We start from the raw sequence: 23,578 nt of genomic DNA, 5'->3' as shown, positions 1-23,578 counted from the left end.
ATTTCTCATTCCTGCTTTTTCTTCCAGGGGACTGCTGGGAGTGAAGCCATGGCCACGGAGGAGATGTCTAACCTGGTGAACTATATCCAGCCAGTCAAGTTTGAGTCATTTGAAATTTCAAAAAGTAAGTTTTTCCTGGATTATAATCCTTCCTGTAGCATAAAATGAATATATTTTAAACACGAGGTCACTAGATCAACAATGATGCCTTAACAGAGATCATCTGGGCTGGTGAAGATGTGACTATAAGCATGAATTGAGTATCTTTCTACCTTTCCATATACCGAAAACTGTGTGTGTGTTCATGCACGTGTGTGATATATATATATATAATAGTGTTAGGGTTGGAACCTAGGGACCCAGACATGCTAGGTAAGCACTCTATCACTGAGCTACAGCTAGAGCCCTGTGCATTTATATATATATATATATATATTTAAAAAAACTATTATGATACAGTATTCTATAATGTTCCCCTGAATATTTAACAGGGTTACAGTCCATACTTGGTTCTCCAAAAGCTGCTAGTTCAACAGGCAGCTTAATTGAGAGTTTTACCTTTGATTTTGGTTTGCAACAACACAGTGGGATCCATCCATTGTATAGGAGACAGTTTTGAATAAACTAGCTACCCACTCCCTAGGAGGGAAGTAGGAAGGACTTGAACAACTCTGGTAACTCAAAATAGAACCCATTCACTCAGATTCCCTCTGTCCAGCACAGTCTATATATTTAAAAGAATATAGAACTAACTTCACATCACTTTGTGTTTTCTCTTCTTCCAACTACACATCTGTAGTGAATGCAAAGAAAAAAAGTCATCTTTTTTTTTTCTAACTAGATAGAAAGCCCTTTTATGAAAATGCTCCTCGTATTTGCATAAAGACTCCATAAATTTCAGAGAACTCTTGGGCCTTGCTAGCTGCTTATATGGAACTGAAATTTTGCTTGAACACTGTAGCCCCTTAGAAAGGGCCGCTGTATAGATGTGTCAAAATCCAAGAGTCTTTTAACAAATTTATATTTGTATAATTTTTGCCCTGAGAGTCTTACTGCCATCTGGTGTCTAGAGATCTACACCAAAGATTTTGACTTTAATACAGTCTATACAGAGACATTATAACATTTTCTGATGCCATATAATTACTGATATTTTTTACAAGTTGTTAAATTTGAAGCATCCTAGCTATATTTATATGACTGCAACTTTCATTGGCTGCAAAATGAATTTTCCTAATTCATTAGTTAGGACCTTCTAATAAGGAGCTAGTGTGACATGGAGCAGATGCATTGAATTCTTCAGAACCAGCTAATGACAGCATCAGATGAACAAGACTCGTGCTTTTCTCCTTGTGTTTCATATCACTTCGTCACCTTGAAAGAAAAAGAATGGCAAACATAATTTACAAAGTACTGGTCATGTTGACTTGATTTTATTTAATAGCCATCCTTCAGATAATTAGCCTTATGGAACTAGATTTTATGATGGACCAAAATAAGAGAAGCCAAGATTTTCCTATGGATAAATTGGAAAAGTCAGGGGGATGGATAAGGAAGGAGACTGAATGTGACTTTGGAAGAAGAAAGAGGTTTTATTTTAAGAAGGGGTGTCAGAGAGGGAAAAGTCATCAAAAGTCACTCAGCTTTAAAAGCTTTGAGCCATATCACCACTCTTGTCTGAGTCCCGTATATAACCGTTGATTTGAGTTGGGTAGACAGTGGAGAAATTGACTCTCAAGTCTTTCTGAACTGAGATAACTTAGTTTTATTCCTCTCCATCAAACTGGAGCCTTGAATTTCACCTTGAACCTGTTTTCATAACTCTCTCGTGTTCAAGGATATTGAGATCTTCAGCACATTCACCTCTCTGGTCTTTGTTACCTAATCTGACAATAAGGCCAAAAGACTAGAAAATCTCCAAGGATCTTTCTGCTTTGAAATACCATAATTCTGATGTCACATTAGTAGTTCCAAGGTCAAGAGCAGGTGATATTGTGGGTCAGAATGAGACAGTCAGTGCTAACAGGAACCTTTCAATGGTATATTTTGGTATATTTTGTCATCGTCAACAATGGCCCCAAGGAGCCAGTCTGAATGAATTTAGAGCAAACGGTCAGGGTCACTGCTCTTTTGACCAAACACTTTTCATTGCCACCCTATACTCATCTAAAACTCATTCATGCCCTTAAATTGTACAACCATAATTGTATACCTCACCTAGTTCATAAAGAGAAAAGAGGACTGGCAAGACTCAACTTTTATTACTGGCAAATAGTTCACTGAAAAACATTGAATATGAAAGTTAGGTTGAGAATTCATGGCCTTCCACGTCACTGAACATTTACCTACCTCTTTAAGGATATTGTAATTTATAACATTGAATTTTATTTCTAACCTCCTTTTTTGTTGTTGAACTCAGAAAGAAACAAGAGTTTTGAAATGTCTTCCTTTGTGGAAACCAAAGGACTCGAACAACTTACGAAGTCTCCGGTGGAATTTGTGGAGTATCCTTGATTTGACGAATGTCTGCGGAATTAACACCACTCTGAGGTCATACGCTGTTTGTTTCTTTGCTCAAAGATGCATAAAATGGCTTATTTCATAACTTGGGAGTGAAATGGTCTCAGGGCTCATATACAATGCTGAGCAGGGTACCCTGGAAGATGTAGCAGAGAACTGGCTTTGGAGTAAGAGAAGCCCAGTTTACAAGGTTGCCACACAAGGTTGTGTGGCAATTTGGTGAATCCTGCTTTTCTTCATCTCTAGACAGAAATAATCTTCTAGCTTTATGAGTTGCTATTTGGATTAGCCTTTTCTAAAATGTTTATTTTAAGACAGGATCTTGCTAAGTGTCCAAGGCTGGCCTTGAACTTGTGATGCCTTCCTAGTTGCTGGGATTGAAGGCATGCTCCACTGCACCCAGCATCATACAATTTTTATCATTATCCATGAACCAAAATAAAAACTGGATTTTTAATCATTTTTGCATAAAGTCAATGCTAACAACTATCTCCAAGAACTCAATTTCATGAAGCAATTCCTAGAATAAAAGTTACCTTTATAACTCATCAAAGAGGAGGGGAAAGAAATGTAGACTCCACAAGTAAGGTCACACTATAAAAATCACTACCATTAGTATTCACTATTGACTTTGAAATAGATCTTTCATTATAGGTTTTTATCCCATTTTATTCTCACAAACATCCTGTGATGTAGGAATTTTAAGTCTGCTTTAGAGATGAGGAAACTACAACACTGAAAAGTGAAATAGCTTTCCCACCCAAGATCACAGTGCTAGCAGGTCCCTAAATTAAGATTCCAGCCCATTTTGCCTGGCTCACAACTTTAGCTAACCTCCACCCCACTGGGTCATTGGAACTAGTCAGTTGTGTTTTCAAGATAGTGTATTGTTTAACAACTACACAGTTCTCAGCACGGAAACTGAACCACAATATTAAGCAAGGTCAGAAACCTCTGTGCTATATTTACCTCATTATCAATCATAAAGAGGACCTCACTCTTGGCAAACAGCATTCCCAGGGAAGGTTAAGAAAAGGAGCAGAGAGCATTTCAAAAATAGCTGTGCAGTTCGTATTATCTGCTTCTGCCAAACACAATACCATCTTCTCACATGACTTAACACAACACAGCTTCCTGCCGCGTCCTTAATCATTAAGATTATCCTTAACAACTTCCACGAAATCACATTGACTTTGGCTCAGACATTTTTGCCACCTCATTGGTTTTCACCCACCAGGCTCTGTAAAGGTGATGATGAGTTTGTAAAAGCACACTTGTTCTGTTCATTGAGAAAGCTTTCTGCACGGTTTACCCACTAACCCAGTGTGATCATCAGTGTTCATTTCATTTCCCCAATAGAGAAAGGCACATATTCGCCTCACAGTTCATACCATGGACTCATTGTGTTTTGTTGTTGTTCTTGTTGTTTTGTTTTTTTATTATTTTTAAAAAATATCTTTAGTATTTATTTATTTATTTTTATGTGGTGCTGATGATCAAACCCAGTGCCTCACCCCTGTGAGGCAAGGGCTCTAACCACTGAGCTACAACCCCAGCCCAACTCATTGTTTTCATTACTGTATTCACTACTTAACATGATGGTCCAGATATAACAAAATGCAGCTGAGCAGAATATATCCAAAAGGAACACGTGTGGACTCATCCAACTACATGCCCCAGCTCTTCTGGAATGCAGGCTGTCAGATGGTGGCCCTTAACTTCCAGACCGTGGGTAAGTAGCACAGCTCATTCTCATCCAAATGTTCTGTTTCAAAGTCACATTTCAAATATCCAAGAATACAAATATTAATAAAAGCTGGCAAGGATATGGAGAAAAGGAACACTTCTACACTGAGGGTGGGATTGTAAATTAGTAAAATCAGTATGGAGTTTCCTCCAAAATCTAGGAAGGAAACCACCATGTGACCCAGCTATACCACTCCTTGGCATTTATCCAAAAGAACTAAAGACACAGCACACCATAGGGATACATGCATATCCATGTGTATAGCTGCACAATTCACAATAGCCAAACTATGGAACCAGCCTATGTGTCCATTACCAGGATAAAGAAAATGTGATACACATACACCATGGAGGGTTACTCAGCCATAAAGAAGAATGAAATTATGACTTTTGCAGGAAAATGAATGGAACCAGAGAACATCTTATTGAATGAAATAAGCTAGACTCGGAAAGTCAAAGGTCATATGTTTTCTCTCATGTGGAAACTAGAGAGGAAACAGGAAAAAAAGAAAATATCTCATGAAAATACACGGAGACTTGTAGAGTAGAGGAAGATCAGGGGGAGGTACTAGAGCAGGAACTTGAACACATTATGTCATGCAGATGTATGAATGTATCAAAATAAATCCTACTATTATCTATAATTATAGTCCTTCAATAAAAATATCTAAAAAAAAAAGAATTACCCCACTGAATTGGAATTAAGCAATCAATGTGACCTTTTTTTTTAAAAAATTTGAATCCATTTTTTCACTTTATAGCTTTTCTATTAACAAATTTGTCTGCCTTCCCAGATGCAATAATTCATTTTTTATTATGTTAAAGGACATGGCTTACTACCTGGAAGTGACAATTTGTCATTGCTATTAATTTTTATTTCTTCTCTTGGTATTGCCAGTGGAATTACTTTTCTAAATGAATTTGGTTTAATTAAATCATGTTTCCTTCTGACCATTGAAAAGATTTCTATTAAAATCTAAAGTTATAAATTCATCTGAAGAAAACTGATATTTTTAATTTTATGTTTTCCTCTCACAAAAAGAATGTTTCACTCTTCATTTTTAAAAATCTTATATTAACACCCTCAGTAAAATTGCTAGCCCTCATTAGAGGTCTAGTTCCTTTAGATGAAATCTTTCTCCTTTTTTTAAAATTGCATTTTAACATATTATTCCTAGTTATTGATATTTGTATGCTTATTTTATATATATTTTATAAGTGATCATTTTCCTAAGCTTTTAAAATAGCCTATTTTGGGCAATAAATTTGTCTTCTCAGACGCACAAACACAGCAATTTAATCACATCTAATTTCCTCTACTCCTTATTGCTTTAGGCTGATCATTCTAGATAATATTAAATGATAACATTGGGAGTGGGCATCTTCTTCTTCATCCTGATACTTGGAGGACTTTTAATGTAGTTATGCTATCGAATATGATATGGGTTATGATTTTGTGACAAATAGTCTTTAAAATCCTAAAGAAGTATACACGTGTCCTAATTGACCAACAGTAGTTTAGGAATTTATGTTAAATACTAATGTATTTCTCTTGGCCAACAATTGATATGATCATATATTCATTAATATAAGCAATTCTTTTAATAGGTCTCCCAACATGTAATTATTCTTTTGTTCCTAAGATAAACTCTAATTGCTTCTTGTATTTTATTTATTAGACCATATGACTGGCCAATGTAATTCCTTAGGCTTTTGGAGTTAATTTTTTTTTTTTTCAAATATGATAGGCCTATTATTTCTCTCTCTCCCTCAGTACTTTGTCTGATTTTTGTATCATAATTATAGAAGTTTAATAAAATGAGAGATAAATTTTCACTTATTTTCCCTGCTTTAATAATGATTTGTTACACAGAGCTTTGAAATAATTCCATCATGCCCTCATTATTGTCCACATCTGTAGAAATGAATCATGACTCAGATAATACCAACCAGTGACAGCTTCCCAGATTCCTATGACTTTATTATTTTATGATATTTGTAGAACTAGGGGGTCTTATGCATGTTAGGCAAGTTCTCTACCACTGAGGTACAGTTCTGGCCTTCCAACTTTTTTGTTTTTGTTTTTTTCACCAGCAACTGCAGTAAGTGTGAATGTTTATTTGATGGTACTGATTGAATCTTAGGAAAACTTTGATCAGTGACCTTTATCTACTGGAAAAGAGTCGATGTATAATCAGATGTTGGTTATAAGTTAATAATAGAAATGAAAACTTTAAAAAGGAAATTTTTCCTATAAATTAAAAAACAAAGCATTATAACATCCCCTGTCAGTGAAGATATATATATATAATTCCAGCATCAAAAATTGGTCTTAGGGGAGTATAAATTAGTCTAAGCTCTCAGAAGGGCATTTTAGCAAAATTATCAGAAAAACTTTTCCAATGTGCACATCTTTTGTCCAGAAATTCTACTCCTAGAAAAATCATAAGTATTCAAAGATTTTACCACAGTGATGTTCATCAAAATATTATATGTAATGGTGAAAATTAGAAGAAATATAAACGTGCCCAAAATATCTACTCTAAGGAATTTATATAGCTATCACAATTAAAGGTACACTCATACATTGCTGGTGGGGCTGCAAATTGGTGCAGCCAATTTGGAGGGCAGTATAGAGATTCCTTGGAAAGCTGGGAATGGAACCACTATTTGACCCAGCTATTCTCCTTCTTGGACTATACCCAAAAGACCTAAAAAGAGCATACTACAGGGACACAGCTACATCAATGTTCATAGCAGCACAATTCACAATAGCTAGACTGTGGAACCAACCTAGATGCCCTTCAACAGATGAATGGATTAAAAAAAAAAATGTGGCATTTATACACAATGGAATATTATTAGTCAGCACTAAAAAATAACAAAATCATGGCATTTGCAGGGAAATGGATGGCATTAGAGCAGATTATGCTAAATTAGCCAATCCCTAAAAAACAAATGCTGAATGTCTTCTCTGATATAAGGGAGGTGACTCAAAACAAGAGTAGGGAGGAAGAGCATGAGAAGAAGATTACCACTAAACAGGGAAGAGAGGTGGGAGGGAATGGGAGGGAGAAGGGGAATTGCATGGAAGATGAAAGGAGACCCTCACCATTATACAAAATACATATATGTTGGTGTGAGGGGGAAGGAAAAAAAAGAGAGAGAGAAATGTGTCACAGTAGATGGGTAGAGAGAGGTGATGGAGGGCAGGGGAAGGGGGGATAGGGAGGGCAGCAGAATACAACAGACACTAGTATTGCTGTATGTATAAACATGGCTGTAAAACCAATGTGATCCTGCAATCTGTACATGTGGAAAAATGAGAATTCATACCCCATTTGAATCAAATGTATGATATGTCAAGATCATTGTATTGTCTCAAGCAACTAATAAAAAATAAAAATTAAAACAATTAAAGCAGAGAAATATTAAATGGAATTGACATGTTGTAATAAAAATACATTTAAAGTAGAAAAAAAAGATTATAAACCAATCTGTTGATAGTATTTTCTCTGGGTCTGGAGATTACAGCTGGATTTTTTTCCATACATTGTTATCCTCATTTTCACAATTAATAACTATTTCTTTGGTTAAAGAGAACAGTTACCAAAGTGTGCTATAATAAATCTTAGTTCCCTGTCTTACTTTCTCATTGCAAACATAAATACTTTCACAGTGAGTTTTGTATTTTTGATTATTTAGACCTGGCAATGCAAATCAACATGGGCATGTATGAATACAATGGGAAGAGTGGCTACAGGTTGAAGCCAGAGTTCATGAGGAGGCCGGACAAGCATTTTGATCCGTTTACGGAAGGCATCGTTGATGGGATAGTGGCCAACACTTTATCTGTAAAGGTATGGACACCCTTGTCCCTAACAAAGGTCTTAAATATTATCTATTTTGCATAAAGAAGTTGTTTAGTCATTAAATATTTAATATCTAGTAAATGCTCTACTTCCTTTCTATAGGTTTTTCCTTTTAAGTATCAAATTTTCATGAGAAATTTTCACAGGACACATGAATCTTATTAGGGTCCAATCAAATGAACTAGTGAGACCCACCATGGCCAATGCTCTTTTGATGTAAATATCCCATGAAATTTACATGAAAATTAGTGACCCAGATGGAAGAGTTCAGGTGTTTCCCTGCCCCCACTAGTTCTTACTAGTTCCTGAGCAAAATTAAAGGGGAAAAAATCCACTAAGTTATTAAATATTGAACACAAGCTTTCAGGTTAGCATGGGTTTTTAATTTCTACCATATCATGCAGGTCTTTTAAAATTCACACTAATAATCTTAAAGGGTTGCTTTATTATATATATATATATATATATATATATATATATATACACATATATGTGTGTATGTGTGTGTGTATATATATATATATATATATATATATATATATATATGATCCAAAAAATAATTCCAAAAGCACTTTCTTCAGTTTTTGAAATAAATGTTACAGAAGATATTTTTGAGCTGTCAGAAAATGTTTTTAATACTATGAAAGAGGAGTTTATTTTTATAAAGAAGTTTTTACATGAATTCTGTAAGTCGTTCATTATTAGACAAAAGCTAGAATTTTGTTTGCTCTTTTAAAGTATCATTTATTTTATGTTTTACTAAATAACTCTGGAACTAGGAGACTCTCATTGCACAAAATGCAATTTTCAGATTGGACTTGAACCAAGGCATTTGAAGACGATGTAAAAAGAGACCTTATCACATTACACTAATTTCTATCTAACCTAAGCAACCGATCCCCCTTTTCCTCCAAAACTTCTTTCATTTTATATCAAAGATTTAAAATAAAATTTTAGTGAAATATTTTGTCTTTTGAAGTTATTACAAACCCTCTTAAGCCAAGAGTGAAGTTGGCACAACTTGAGCTTCATGATTATATTTATTTTAGGAAATTGTTTTCAGCAGAGGATGTCAAATTCCCACCCCGTGTGATTAAGATAAACTCAGAAGCCTATCATGCTCATAAAATGCTATTTTTAGAATCCTTGTCAATGCTTGTTATAACTGAGTCAAACTAATGTTTTTGCCTGGTTTATAGAATCATCCTGTTTCATGTTTTCTTGCTTCTTTATTTTGTTTTGAGAATCCTACTGTGACAGAACAAGCAATTATAAAATAATGACACAGAGGCAGGAAAGTGAGTGTTAAAGAAGTAGTGGAGGCCCAGGCATTTGTAACCTACTGCTCCCGTCTCCAGAGGAGATATTGCTCTGGGACAGACCACAATGCAGTGGAGTCCTTCCTATCTTGAACAGTACAGCTCGACCTGCATGCAGCTCGTATCTGTCCCTCATACCTTTGTTTTGATCTTCAAGGTTCCAGAATGGATTTATAAACCCACCTATTTTGCTGACACGAACACTGTGTTTTAATGCCATTAATTTACTTTAGGCGTCTGCTTTGGTCAAACTGCATAAGCATCCAAACTCCTTGGTGCATCTGAATTCCCAGTGGGACTCACATCACTTGGAAGTTTCAAACTCAAAAAAGCCTGCTGAGTAGTTCTCATGTGGAACCTCAGGTTGAACAGAGAGATTATCCCTAGCAGATCCTGTGCACTTGAGCCAGAGAGAACATTCAGGGAGAATGGATGGTCCCAGAACAAGTTCAGAGAGCCTTCTGAATGACTTTCTCTCTCACTTGTTCAGAATCTCTGACCTCATCAGCACGTCGCCAACTTTGACTTTATGCAGCCTCTGATGACTATTCCCATTCCACCATTGTGTCTGACCTCTGACTCAGCCCTACTCTTGGAAATTCTGACCCCTTTCAAGGACTGAGCTCAGAAAGCTCTTGACTGGCAGGCAACTGTGTTCTAAACACAATCCAAATGTATCAGCTTTGCTCCATTATCTCTTGCCTCCTGCTGCTGTTCCTCTTTCTGGTATAGAGCAGACACATCTTCTTTGTCTCCATTAACCTTAATGATAGATCCCTCAGATTTGGACAACTCGGTTAGAAAAAGGGGCAGACTTGGGAGACATTTTATGAATATGTAACCTTAAAATCTCCTTTAACCCCACAATGTTGGTTAGTTCTTTAGTTAAGCAAAGAATGCCCGCAATTGTGCAGATGGCTAACTGGGTGAGGTCAGAGGTAATGATCAACTGCTCTTGATGGTTTATGGTAGATATTGCTTATTTATTCCTTCTACACTATTCTGTCTTAGGTTGACTCCTAAGCTTTTCCATGGTCATTATTCCTCCACCAGCTTCTTAAGAGAAATTCATATTGCTAATCTTGTTTCTGTTTCATTCTGCTTATAATTTAACATTCAGCAGCAGCATTTGTATCCCCTTTAAAATGCATCTTGTATCTTTGCTACTCATTTTTCAAGATGTATTTTTTGTTGTTTGTTGTCTAGATTATTTCAGGTCAGTTTCTTTCTGATAAGAAAGTTGGGACTTATGTTGAAGTGGATATGTTTGGTTTGCCTGTGGACACCAGGAGGAAGGCATTCAAGACCAAGACTTCCCAAGGGAATGCTGTAAATCCTGTCTGGGAAGAAGAGCCAATTGTGTTCAAAAAGGTGGGTCTCAGTGGTACACTCTGTAATCCCAGTGACTCAGGAGGCTGAAATGGGAGGATTGATAGTTGGAGGTCAATCTCAGCATTTTAGGGAGACACTGTCTCAAATTAAAAAGGGAAAAGGGCTGGGGATGTAGTAAAAGCACCCCTTGGTTTAATCCCCAGTACCAAAAAGTGAGGCGGGGGAGAGAGTCCTTGTATTCTTGACACAATACTGTGTTTTTGTTTTAAATTTTTTTTTTTTTAGTTGTAGTTGGACACATACCTTTATTTTATTTACTTATGTTTATGTGGTGCTGAGGATCGAACCCAGTGCCTCACATGTGCCAGGTGAGCACTGTACCACTGAGCCACAACTCCAGCCCACAACATTGTGTTTTTGATGTGTTTCTACTGAGGGAAAAAAATAATAATAAAAATAAACAATCACTTCTGGTTAATTTGACAATTCAGAAGTTTACAAAGCAATTGGATTTTGAAAACAGGAAACTAAATACATAATATCAAGACCATTAGCTGTATTCAAACAGAGAACTTTTCTCATTTCTCACATTAAAAATGTTCATGTGCAAAGAAAACAGCCTGGTTTGTACATATCCCTCGCTGGAAGGGAGGTGACAAAACACGAATGGATCCCAACTATTGTTAACTCATGTCCTTTCCTTCTGAAAATTTAACTTCTGGGACAAGAGTTTAACTTTTTATCTAAATGAGCTAAGTACAAACTTCAACTTGGCTTTGGAAAACCAGGACCTACTTCTTTCTTGGAATTTCAACCAGTTCTTGTCACCCAGTGTGCTTTTTTATTTTTTATTATTTTTTATTTATTTATTTTTATCCTCTCAGGTGGTTCTTCCTTCTCTGGCCTGTTTGAGGATAGCAGTTTATGAAGAAGGAGGGAAATTTATTGGCCACCGGATCTTGCCAGTACAAGCCATTCGGCCAGGTATGGATAATGCGGTGAGAAGCTCCTTACCAACTATAAAATAAAATCACCAATTTAAGCAACTATCTGGGGCTTTGTAATTTTGCTATATAAAAGGTCTATATGATCTTTTACTTAAATCTGGTAGTTTCTTGTCTTTGTGATCCAACTGTAATGTGTTCTTGTTACAATAATTATGTGTAATAAAATATCTGAAGCTTATATGTAAGTATTTATGTTCCTGGCTCATGAGTCTGAAGGTTAGCAGTATATATTTGTCTGTTTATCACTACTATAATGAAAATACCTGAGGTAAACTGCTTTATAAAGAAAAGGGTTTGTTTAGCTCACAAAACCAGGCATCCCATCATCCTATCAACGTTGCCTCTGGTGAGGACCTAATTTAATTCTGGGTGGCATCATAGCAGACATGTGCATTTGGGAGTGAGAGATCACCTTGCCAAATAGGAACCCAGAGAGCTGAGTAGAGCCAGACTTGCTCTTTTTATAAAAACCCTCTCTCAAGAACTAATTCAGGGTCCTAGAGAACTATCTTAATCTCTCCTTAGGCCACAACCCCAGTGACCCTTCCACTTATCTCCACCTCTTGTAGTTCCCACCACCTCTCACATCATCACACTGGAGACTAAGCTCCACAGATGAACTCAAGGAGAAAAATCACATCCAAACCATTGCACAAGGTTTAGCTGATCCAGCCTGGCCTCAGCAACATAGCTGTGCTTCAAGCCATTGATTGGGTTCTGGTGTGTTCCAAGTGTGCTCATTCTGGGGTGCAGGCTGAAGGGACAATGGCAACCAGAGTATGGACTTCTCTTGGAAGATCACCAGAATGCAAAAGGACAAGTCTCACTCCACATATGCATTTTGTACCTCTGCTTGGGCCACAGTGCTAACATCCCATTGACCACTGCATACCCTATACTGTGCCCCAATCAAGAAATCAAGTATAATTCTACTATAAGGAACAAATTTGGACCAATAGTTCAAACTGTGGCATGTATTTTTAAATTCTCTCTTTTGGGGGAGAATATGGTTAGAAAGGGAAAAAAATAGAATCAACAATGTTTTCCTATCTGATGAAGTAAATAAGACCTCATCACTCGAAGTTATATGAGAAAGAAGTGACCCATTTGTCATCCAAAGTCACCTAAAATAAACCCTTCCGTCACACAGATGTTCATAGCTGTAGCTAACATTGTGAAGACGATATGTGATACCCAGTGTTGTTGTCACCTTCCAGGCTATCACTACATCTGTCTGAGGAATGAAAGGAACCAGCCCCTAATGCTGCCAGCTGTCTTTGTCTACATAGAAGTGAAAGACTATGTGCCAGACACATATGCAGGTAAGCAACCTGACTCAAGGGCATGTCTCCATCTGGGGTCATTCATGTTTTTGTGGCTTAGTGGAAGAAGCACTGGACCAAACCAAGGCAGAAGATTGTGACCTCCGAATCCCTTCTGTTTTTGTCTGTATGTTTAGAGGTATGTTGCTCAGACTTTGTGATTACATTTTAATGCAGTTTATTTCCATTTAAATCTCAATGCCTCCGTTTGGAACGTGTTTACTCACTGGTAGTCTTATATTCATGGGCTCAGAAATTCTTGACTCATGCTACCCGGGGCGGGGGCTGCAGTTCTTTATCTAGGTCTGTGCAATGAATTTGGCTTCAGCTAGTTTTAGAACCCTGATCCTGGTGGGCACAGAGTTGACACCTATAATCCCACTGACTTGGGGGGATAAGGCAAGAGGACCACAAGTTCGAGGCCAGCCTCAGCAACTTTAGTGATGCCCTAAGCAACTTAATGAGACCCTGCCTCAAAATATTTTTTAAAAGGGTTTGGGGTGTAGTTCAGTGGTAAAGTATTCCTAGGTTCAATCCCCGATACCAAGAGGAAAAGAAAAGAATCCTGATCTTTTTCATGTATAGAGTCCTTAATATAGAGGATTAACTTGTGACAATGTCAAACAAAAATCACAAATTTAAATGCTTATAGTACCAAATATTCCATGAGGAAAAAAGACACTGGGAAATGGTGGAGACTATGGCAAACTTGGAACATAGCCCTCATCCAGAGATGGTCATAATAACTCCCTCCACCTAACTACTGCCATGCAAATAAGACCCATATTGCCAAATCTTTGGATTGTTCCAAGAGTGTGGAAAGTGGGCTCTTTCTATGAAATGTTTCTGTTTATGAGATACAATTTGGGCCAAATAAGACAAATGTTAGGAACACTATGGGACCGATGGATGTTTTAAAAAGAAACTAGAGAATGTGAAATTTTGTGGCATCCTGAGTTTGAACCTGTCCAATGTGGCTTTCAGAGCTGAACTCCTTTGAATTCTGTCTTCTTAAGGTTTCAGCAAAGTCCTGACTCTTGGCTGTTTCCAAAATGTTGCATTAATGGGTGCAAAGGTATATAGGTGGATGGAAGAGTGAAAGATGGATGCTAAATGGGCAGATGGATGAGTGGGTAGTTGGATGATGAGTGAATACATGGACAAAGTGTTGGATGGATGGGTGGTTAGATGGATGATAGGTAATCAATACCTCCAGAACCTACCATCTAAAACATTTCTTCCCTGTTTAGATGTGATCGAAGCTTTGTCAAACCCAATCCGATATGTGAATCTGATGGAGCAGAGAGCTAAGCAACTGGCTGCTTTGACACTGGAGGATGAAGAAGAAGTAAAGAAAGAGGTGAGAGGGTGTTGTAATCTTACTCAGGGTGTGAAGCATGATTTCCACACCAACTTTCTGACTTCACCTAAGTGATCTTATTCCAGGGAAATAAAAATGGCATATTGGAACACAGTTTCATGGATTTCTGCATCATGTCACAAAACATCCAGATGATAACTCAGCTTTTCATATTTCATCTTTTGTGGACACCACTAGCATCTTATCTTGTGATCATGTTAAACAGTACACATCTTGCTGTTTCAGGTGTTTCTGGATGAGTTCATACCAATTAAAGGTGATTAAGGCACAGGAAAGTGAAGATAATCAAGTCATTTGTATTTTCCTTTGTTTTAAATATAAAATGCAGGATGTTCAAAGGGCTTTTGTGATTTTGTACAATACACAAAGTATTGAATACAATGCCTGGAGTGTGGTTATGGACCCTAAAATGATTACTAACTATTATTATTACATGTACAGAGTTATGGGTTCCTGAAATAATTTATATAGTATTCTAAATTGGATGTCACAATGTAAAGAATAATCTTTTGTTTGGGGATGGAACCCGGGAACTCACACATTCTAGGTAAGTAAGAGCTCTACTACTGACCTAAATGCAGGGCCCTCTTTTATTTTGAGCCACTGTCACACTGAGTTGCCCAGGCTGGCCTCAAACTGTCTGTTCCTCCTGCCTCAGCTTCCCAAGTACCTGGGATTATGGGAGTAAGCCACCACATCCAACCTAAAGAATAATTACTAAAGGGTGAAGACATATTACAAATAAAGTCTAAAAAATATAGGGCTTAAATAGAGTGACAATTCTTTTGATTTTCAAAAAAGTGAAATATAATCTAATGATTATTGGGGATGACATCAATATTTAGAAAAATGATAGAAATTAGCTCTTCACATTTCCCTTGAATGTTCAGAGGAAATTTTCAAGAAAAAATAAAAAATAGACAGATAATAATGTAAGAAAAAAACTTTGGAAATTGCTTGGATAATTTGTTTGCCTATTAACAAATCCATTAGAGTTGGTAATGTTTATTAGATAACCTTTTACTTATTCCGAAAATAACTCAGGATTATGTAAAATTTCCAAAATAAAAACAAGACTCAAACATTCAGAGAGAGGAACTGTGAATATGGGTTGTAGACATAGGTCATCTTTTTATGTTCAATTTTACTTTTTTAAAAAATGGGATAATATTGATAATAAGTTCATATAATTTAGACTGTGTGTGTGTGTGTGTTACAAGGGATTGAACCCAGGAGTATTCAACCACTGAACCACATTCCCCATCCTTAGCCCTTTCAATTTTTTATTTTGAGATGGGATCTTACTAAATTGCCCAGACTGACCTCAAATTTGCAATCCTCCTGCCTCAGCCTCCTAAATTCTGGGATTACAGGCCTGTGCAACTGCATTCGGCATTAAATTTTCTTCTACAAAATGACTTTTAGTGGCTCAGTCTTTTGTCACATCATAATTTATTTATATAATCCCCAATTTTGGATATTTGAAATGTTTCACTGTTTTAAACAGATTTTCAAGGAACATATTAATACATTTTGAACCTGTGATTATTTCCTTTTACTTTCTATAGAGTTTTAGAAATTTTTGGTCTTGGGCATTGAGTTTATTAAACATGAGAGAAAATAAGATGAACTAAAAGGAAAGCAATTTAACCTAAAGGTAAAATGTTCCAGGTTCTTACCTCATATGTTTTGGTGCTAGAGATCATGGAATACTGGGCCTTGAACATGCTAACTGTGTGCTCTACCACTAAGTTATACCCTCAGCTCCAGGTTCTTCTTTATACTATGGGCATTATACTGCATAAGACCAACAGATACATCATCCTGTATGATCAAATTTAAAATTAGACTGGAAAATTTTATGAAGAATTTGTGGTATGCAGGAATAGGCTTATTTTATACCAACAGAAAAGTTTACCTAATAGTAGACAGGAATATGCAGGCTTCATAAGTTAATTTGCCCCTAATAACTGTGCTTAGTTTTTTTCAGAGAGAAAAATGAAACAATAAAAAGTACTTAGTCCCCCCTGCTTGGATTTAATGAGAGATTAGTTCAAGCAATTGCTGCTTGTATGGGGATTACTGAAGGAGGTTAATTTACTTGTTTGAAAGGGGATTCTGTTGGAGACCTATAAGGATCTCCTCTCCAAGCTGCTCCACTTATTGGTATACGCTGCCATAGGGCTTGACTACAAACAGCTCTCAGCTGCCAAAATCTGAGGGCTGGCCTGGGCTGACAGGTACCACCTTACCTGACATACCTAGCAGGTTCTTCCTTGGAGGGGGAGCACCCAGGCCCAAGGACTGGCCGACCTAGTGACTAACAGCTCAGGCCCCTTGCTTCCAGTGGCCAACTTCTGTGTTGCAGTCCATGTTCCACTGCTCCCAGGGAGATCTGCTGAGCTTGGCCTTGGAGGCCACATTTCAGCTGATCTTCTTCCCCTGTCTGCCCCGCCTGCCTCACTTCTCTATGGTTTTCCTCCTGAGAGCATTCTCTCAATAAATCATGTACTCAGGAATCCCTATGTCCAAAGTCTACATCCAGGGAATCCAACTGAGCTAAGTAGCCTGCTGTTTTATAATTAAATACATGAATGAATGCTTTTTTTTCTGAATTATTTTGCTTCAAAACTAGAATTTAAAGATTGGGCAATTCTTATATCTTTGATTCTGATATTTCTTCTGAGTAATAGTACTTTTCTTTCCCATGGCTTTTTAAAAAGATTACATAAGACAAGTCTACGAATGCATTTCTTGCTTTGCTCCTATGGTTACAAATATGAGATTAAATCTGCTCCCTGTAAATCCCCAGAAACCTCAAAACTCTTTCTCTTTTTTCCTCCTTTCCTTAATAGAATAAAAGACAATTGATTTAATTAAATACATTTGAAGTGAAGATTGTTTGCATAGGACTGGGGCTGGGGCTTGGTGGTCGATTGCTTGTCTCACATGTGTGGGGCACTGGGCTCGATCCTCAGCATCACATAAAAATAAATAAATAAAGATATTGTGTCCATAAATAAAATGTCTTTTTTAAAAAAAATAAATTAAGCTTTTTTAAAAAAAACACTTTTTGCATAGATACAAATAAATAATTAATAATATTCTTCTCTAATTAGAACAGGGATCTCTTTAATCAACTGGATGTTTATTTTATCTTCTAAAGAAATAGAAGTTTAAGCCAGGCACGGTGGCACACATCTGTAATCCCAGTGGCTTGGGAGGCTGAAGCGGGAGGATCTCGAGTTCAAAGCCAGCCTCAGCAACTTGACAATGCCCTAAGCCACATAGCAAGAGCCTGTCTCTAAATAAAATATAAAAAGGGCTGGGAATGTTGCTCAATGGTTAAGCACCTCCTGGGTTCAATCTCCCCAATACCCAAAAATAAATTTAAAAAGTGAGAGAGAGACAAATACAAGTTTGAAAGAAAGCATTCTCAAGTAAAATTATTTATATTTTCACTATCTAGAAGCAATATTTCTTATATTATCAACTACTACCTATATGTCAACTATTGTCTCCAAGGAGTTATTAATCATTTTAAAAGAATATTTGCAGACACCTGTACACTTCTGCTGCTATAATACAGCAATTAAGTTGGAAGTCATATATTAAAACATTTTGCTGATGGTTTTCTCAGACAGATCACTTATCTAATGATTGGGAAAAAATGTCACCCTTCGGGGAAAGCAATCCAGGGCCTTTGAGATTGCAGAGCTCTTCTCTCACATTGATGTCCTTTGAAATATATTTTTTTTGCAGGAAACAACACTTATCAAAAAGCTATTTAAGAAGAACAGAACACTTAACAGACATAAAATTACTATGTTTTTATAAACATAGTAAACAAGATAAAAGAAGTAGAGTTTTAGGTCAATATTGTTTTTGTATCTCCTTTATATAAAGTGACCAGAAGGGAGTTTTATAAAAGTATACAATCGGTTAAACTTAAAGAATATCCGGACTGTTTCAGTTTTACAAATAATTTTAGAGGTGTTCAATTGCATAGATTCCATATTGATATCATAGAGAATATTTGAATTGTTTTTTCCTAGAAATGTCTGAACCCAAACTGGCCTCACATTTGAAACTCAAAGTAAATAAATAAATAAAAAACATTTGCCTTCACCCTGTAATACTGGGGGGGGGGGGGGAGTCATTTCATGCTTTTGAACACCAGTGTAGCATCTTGTGCAATAATGTAAGTTTGCTTGAACGAGGCCACTGAAAATAAGTAAGGTTGTTTCCACTTGAGTAGATTTCAGTGCATTGCAAAATATTGGCAGACTTTAATAGTCTAATCAGTTATCTTCATAGAGTAATTTTCAAATAAATAGGTAGGAAAGTTCAGTTATTTTCCCAGTGTTCAAACAATAGGCATTTACTTATTATTATGTGGAAAGACACTGATCACATATCATATATACCTTAATGTTCAGTTACATAATATTTAGATTATATATAAAATCTGAATAATGGTTAGAAATCAAAGAATGATAGAGATTTAAGTTGCTGGATTTATTTGATCTTAAAATGATTTTTCAAGTAAATCATAATTCAAGGTGGAGGATTAATAAATTTGTACAATAAGAACTTCATTTGAATACTAACAAAGTCTTTATACCATTTATAAGTTATTCCTTTAAATTAAAATTTATGTAAAAATTTTTATAAACATAGTAAACAAGATAAAAGTCCCTCAGTTACCTGCAGATACTATTATTTTTGGCATATGCCCTTTAGAATGTTTTCTATTCACATATTTTTACAAACCTTTGATACTCAAATACTTTAATATAATCGCAGAAATGCCTAATGAAATATCAGTGACATTTTTAATTTTATGTCTTTTGTTTTGAGAGAGGTATAATCATGTTACCCAGGATGACATCCTGGGTCTTGTGATCCTCCTGCCTCTATCTCCCAAGTAGCTGGGATTACAGGCATGTACCCACCTCACCCAGCTTATTTTTTTAAATATATACATAAAGAGGAAAAGTAAACATTCAGTATATGGATTAGAAATTATTATATAACAACATTAATGTCAAAATGCAATATTTGAACATGAGTTGTAGCAAGTCAGATAAGTGAAGAAAAAATAAATATAAAAAGCATTCACTGAACCAGGTGCAGTGGTACACACCTGTAATCCCAGTGACTTTAGAGACTGAGGCAGGAATATTGCAAGTTCGAGGCCAGCCTCAGCAACTTAGTGAGGTCCTAAGCAACTTAGTGAGAACTGTCACAAAATAAAAAGTAACAAAGGACTGGAAATGTGGCTCACTGGTAAAATGCCTCTGGGTTCGATTCCTACTACAAAAAAAAAAAAAAAAAACATTTATAAAGCATTCTCTGAGTGCTTACCAAACACACTGACACATTAATGTATTAACTCAGTTGACTTATAAATATCTGTATGTCCTAATTACTACTCTTTTCATTTACCAGATGAGGAAACTTAGCAGCACTGAGACATTAAATTCCCTACCTAGTGCCACACAATTATTAAGGGAAAGGACTGAGATTGAAAACCAGGCAGTCTGACAGCACACTTATGTAACAAAAATCTATACCACATCCCATCACCTTACCTCCATAACAGAGTCGTAACTTTCTGGTAGCCTTTAGCAAGGACTGATTCTTCAGTACCAAGTTACACCAAGAGTTCATTTCCTCCGTGGAGAAATTGTGATCCACCACAGAGTACCTGCTCCAAGCCTCACTTGGCCATAAATTCTTATGTTCACAAGAGTTCCCTACATTATATGTGTGTGTGCATCATGCACATTCAGGTGTGTGCTCTTTGCATAATGTTGACGTTGAGAAGGGAAAATTATTTGGTAACTCTAAAATTTATTTTATTCTAAGAGATCTATTTTTGGTATTGTCAGTTTCTTGTGTTTCTATGAGTGAACTGAAATGTATCTAAATTTATCTAGAACCGTTTGCAAACATTTCTTAATTCATTATCTGGCACCAAGGGATTTGGTTATTTGAACAATGATAAGAATTTCACCAGTTCACAGGGCTTGACCGAATAAAGTCATGGGTATCTCTTAATTTCTCCAAGACAGATGCTTGACACTTTGTCCATAGTTTAAGAACTTGGCACTAAATTCAAGGATGAGGTTTACTGCTCATACTGGATTCTCTTTAAAATGAACCTCTGTCTTCTCCAATCTTCCTCATATAATGAGTTTGCAAAATATCAACAGTAATTTATAAAAGTCCTTGAACTTCAAGTCAAACAATAAAGTAAGAAGAGAAAGTTTACTTTTTTTAGGAAATGTCCTTTAAAAAATGACACACTCCCTTCATTTATATACTATACAACTTTGGCATTGACAAAGCCCTTATATTGGATGTCCTCGATAAAAATGGGCTTTACCTAGAACAAACATAGTAATCCCCATTTTAGAAGCGTCAATGACTTATCATAATGGTTAGAGTGCTGGCCTAGTATCATTGGCTTATAAATTGAACAACTAGGGTCTTTTTACATAAGATATAAAGATAATACCATACATTCACTTGAAATGAGTCAATGATTGATTAAATTCAACTGCTTTAAAAAATCTCCTTCAAAATAATTTTTAATTTTTTTATTTATATGACAGCAGAATGCATTACAATTCTTATTACATATATAGAGCACAAGTTTTCATATCTCTGGTTGTATACAAAGCATATTCACACCAATTTTTGTCTTCATACATGTACTTTGGATAATAATGTCCATCACATTCTACCATCATTTCTAACCCCATGCCCCCTCCCTTCCCCTCCCACCCCTCTGCCCTACCTAGAGTTCGTCTATTCCTCCCATGCTCCCCCTCCCTACCCCACTATGAATCAGCCTCCTTAAATCAGAGAAAACATTCGGCATCTGGTTTTTTTGGGATTAACTAACTTCACTTAGCATTATCTTCTCTAACTCCATCCATTTACCTGCAAATACCATGATTTTATTCTCTTTTATTGCTGAGTAATATTCCATTGTGTATATATGCTACATTTTTTTAATCCATTCATCTATTGAAGGGCATCTAGGTTGGTTCCACAGTTTAGCTACTGTGAATTGTGCTGCTATAAACATTGATGTGGCAGTGTCCTCCTTCATAATAATTTTTAAAAATTACAACAGGTTATTGAAAGATTTATCTTTCCAGGGATGAATCCAGAAACTTGAAAATTGTAATCCATGCTATACCAAATAGCATAGGATTATAAAGTCATGACTCTCAATAAATGATAAAGGTTTACACTCTGCTCCAGAGCAGAACTTCTCAGTTTTACTGTGCATACAGTTCACCTGGCCATCCTGTTACAGCAGGTTCATAATCAGTAGATCTGTCAGGGGTCACAAAAGTCTGCATTTCTAATCAGCTTTCAGATGATACTTATGCGGCTGGTTCATGGATCGTATTTTGAGTAGCAAGACTCTCAAACTTGGGCATGTATCAGAATCACCTGGATGGCTTCTTAAAACAGAGATTAATAGGTCCCATACCAGAGTTTCCGATTCAATAGTTCTGGAGTGGATACGAGAATCTACATTTCCAACAATTTGCAGTGTTGTGGTGCTGGCCCAGGCACCACACACTGAGAATCACTGCTATGGTGGCCCACTCCTGTCTCTTGCCAGTGCGCAACTCTCCCCGGATGTAACCCATGAATTCCATCCACTCTAAAGTGTCAAGTTAGTCACAGGAACCTTGGAAGAACTCCTGGAGAAACCCTCTTCCCTGATAATATTTTAGAAGTTGTTATGTGAGTGATTGACCATAGTCTTTGCAAAATTTATTAATTTTCAAGGTCCATTTCCACGTGTATTTAAAAAATTGTGACTAAAGGTATAATTTTTCACTCTATTCCCAAGTAGACCTTGTCAGATTGTAATGTGCACACAGATCCCCTGGAGAATTTTGTCACAGCATTGATTCAGGTTCCATGGATGAATGTCGAAGTTAGTTGGTCTACTTTCTCTTTAGAGAGAAAGATTTCTTTTAGAAGAGGAATCCATGATTTCTTTATAAGCTGAAAAGAATTTATTTCTTCTGATTCCACTGGAACTCGATCAACATTCACAAAAACTTTTCAGTTCACCCCCTGAGTCTATGGGTCCTGCCTCCATGGAGTCAATCAACTGCTGATTAAAAATATTTTAAAAGTTGCACTGTAAAGAACATGTATAGATTTTTTAGTTGTTATTCCCTAAATAATGCAGTAAAACAGCTATTTACATAGTATCTGCATTATATTAGGTCTTATGAGTAATCTAGAGATGATTCAATGTGTTATAGTGCAACTTTTATTGATACATTCCCCTTACCACATATAAATCCCTCTATCCATTTATCAGTTCATCTTACTTTTAATGCCTTTCAAAGTAGATGGCAAACCATCATGTACCTCACTCCTAAACATCGGAGAACACATATACCAGGACAATTTTTTTAAAAAAAGAATAAGCCTGTATTTCTTTGAAATGTAAGATGGATACATTATCTAAATTTATTCAGATAATAAAAATTTAAGGCACAAATTGTACATGTTTGGGAAAGATCTTTCTTGAGGGAAATTTTGAATCTAACAAAATCACAGCCACTGTATACATCTGTACTGATTAGGTTCTGCATCATGAAATATGAGTCTCATCCAAAATATTCTTAAAGAAAACTGATGATCTTTTCTCTTACCATCTGGTGACCAGATTAAGATACCATCATCTTAACTAGTTATATGAAAGGGGCTATACCTTTCAGATGACTCAGGCAAAGCCAGCGTCCTCAAATACCTCAAATTGCTGAGTCACACATCTGGTATTTGGAAGACACTTTACTTAACATGCTAACTACTCTATTAAATTCTCCAAATGCTCAATCTTGTCAGCTTGATCATCAGATCCAAATGGTCAGTACCCAGGATGGCAGTCTTTATAAATCAGCATTAAAAACCTTAAAAAAATGGCCTTTTCAGTTATCATTTTACTAGTTCACATATATTTTCAAGACACTTTTTTTCATTTTCAAACCAAGAATCTTTTTATAAAAATTTTTAATTTTAAAAAGCCAAT

At 36.2% G+C, this 23,578-nt stretch overlaps 1 protein-coding gene across 3 annotated transcripts in view; it reads left to right on the top strand.

The window, feature by feature from the left end:
• Nucleotides 1–23,578, top strand: part of Plcb1 (phospholipase C beta 1) — a 714,003-nt gene that overhangs the window by 559,983 nt on the left and 130,442 nt on the right. For all 3 annotated transcript variants that reach the window (XM_027921686.3, XM_027921696.3, XM_071608751.1), the window contains exons 16-23: nt 28–124; nt 2,420–2,504; nt 4,128–4,252; nt 7,972–8,126; nt 10,664–10,828; nt 11,674–11,773; nt 13,014–13,118; nt 14,369–14,478. In XM_027921686.3, the coding sequence (XP_027777487.3) occupies nt 28–124; nt 2,420–2,504; nt 4,128–4,252; nt 7,972–8,126; nt 10,664–10,828; nt 11,674–11,773; nt 13,014–13,118; nt 14,369–14,478 (942 nt within the window). The remainder of the gene's footprint in view (nt 1–27; nt 125–2,419; nt 2,505–4,127; nt 4,253–7,971; nt 8,127–10,663; nt 10,829–11,673; nt 11,774–13,013; nt 13,119–14,368; nt 14,479–23,578) is intronic.

Source organism: Marmota flaviventris, chromosome 2 (genome assembly GCF_047511675.1).
Source record: "Marmota flaviventris isolate mMarFla1 chromosome 2, mMarFla1.hap1, whole genome shotgun sequence".
Classification (NCBI taxonomy): Eukaryota; Metazoa; Chordata; class Mammalia; order Rodentia; family Sciuridae; genus Marmota; species Marmota flaviventris.
The sequence above is the reverse complement of the archived record's forward strand: the minus strand, read 5'-3'. Positions and strand labels throughout refer to the sequence as shown.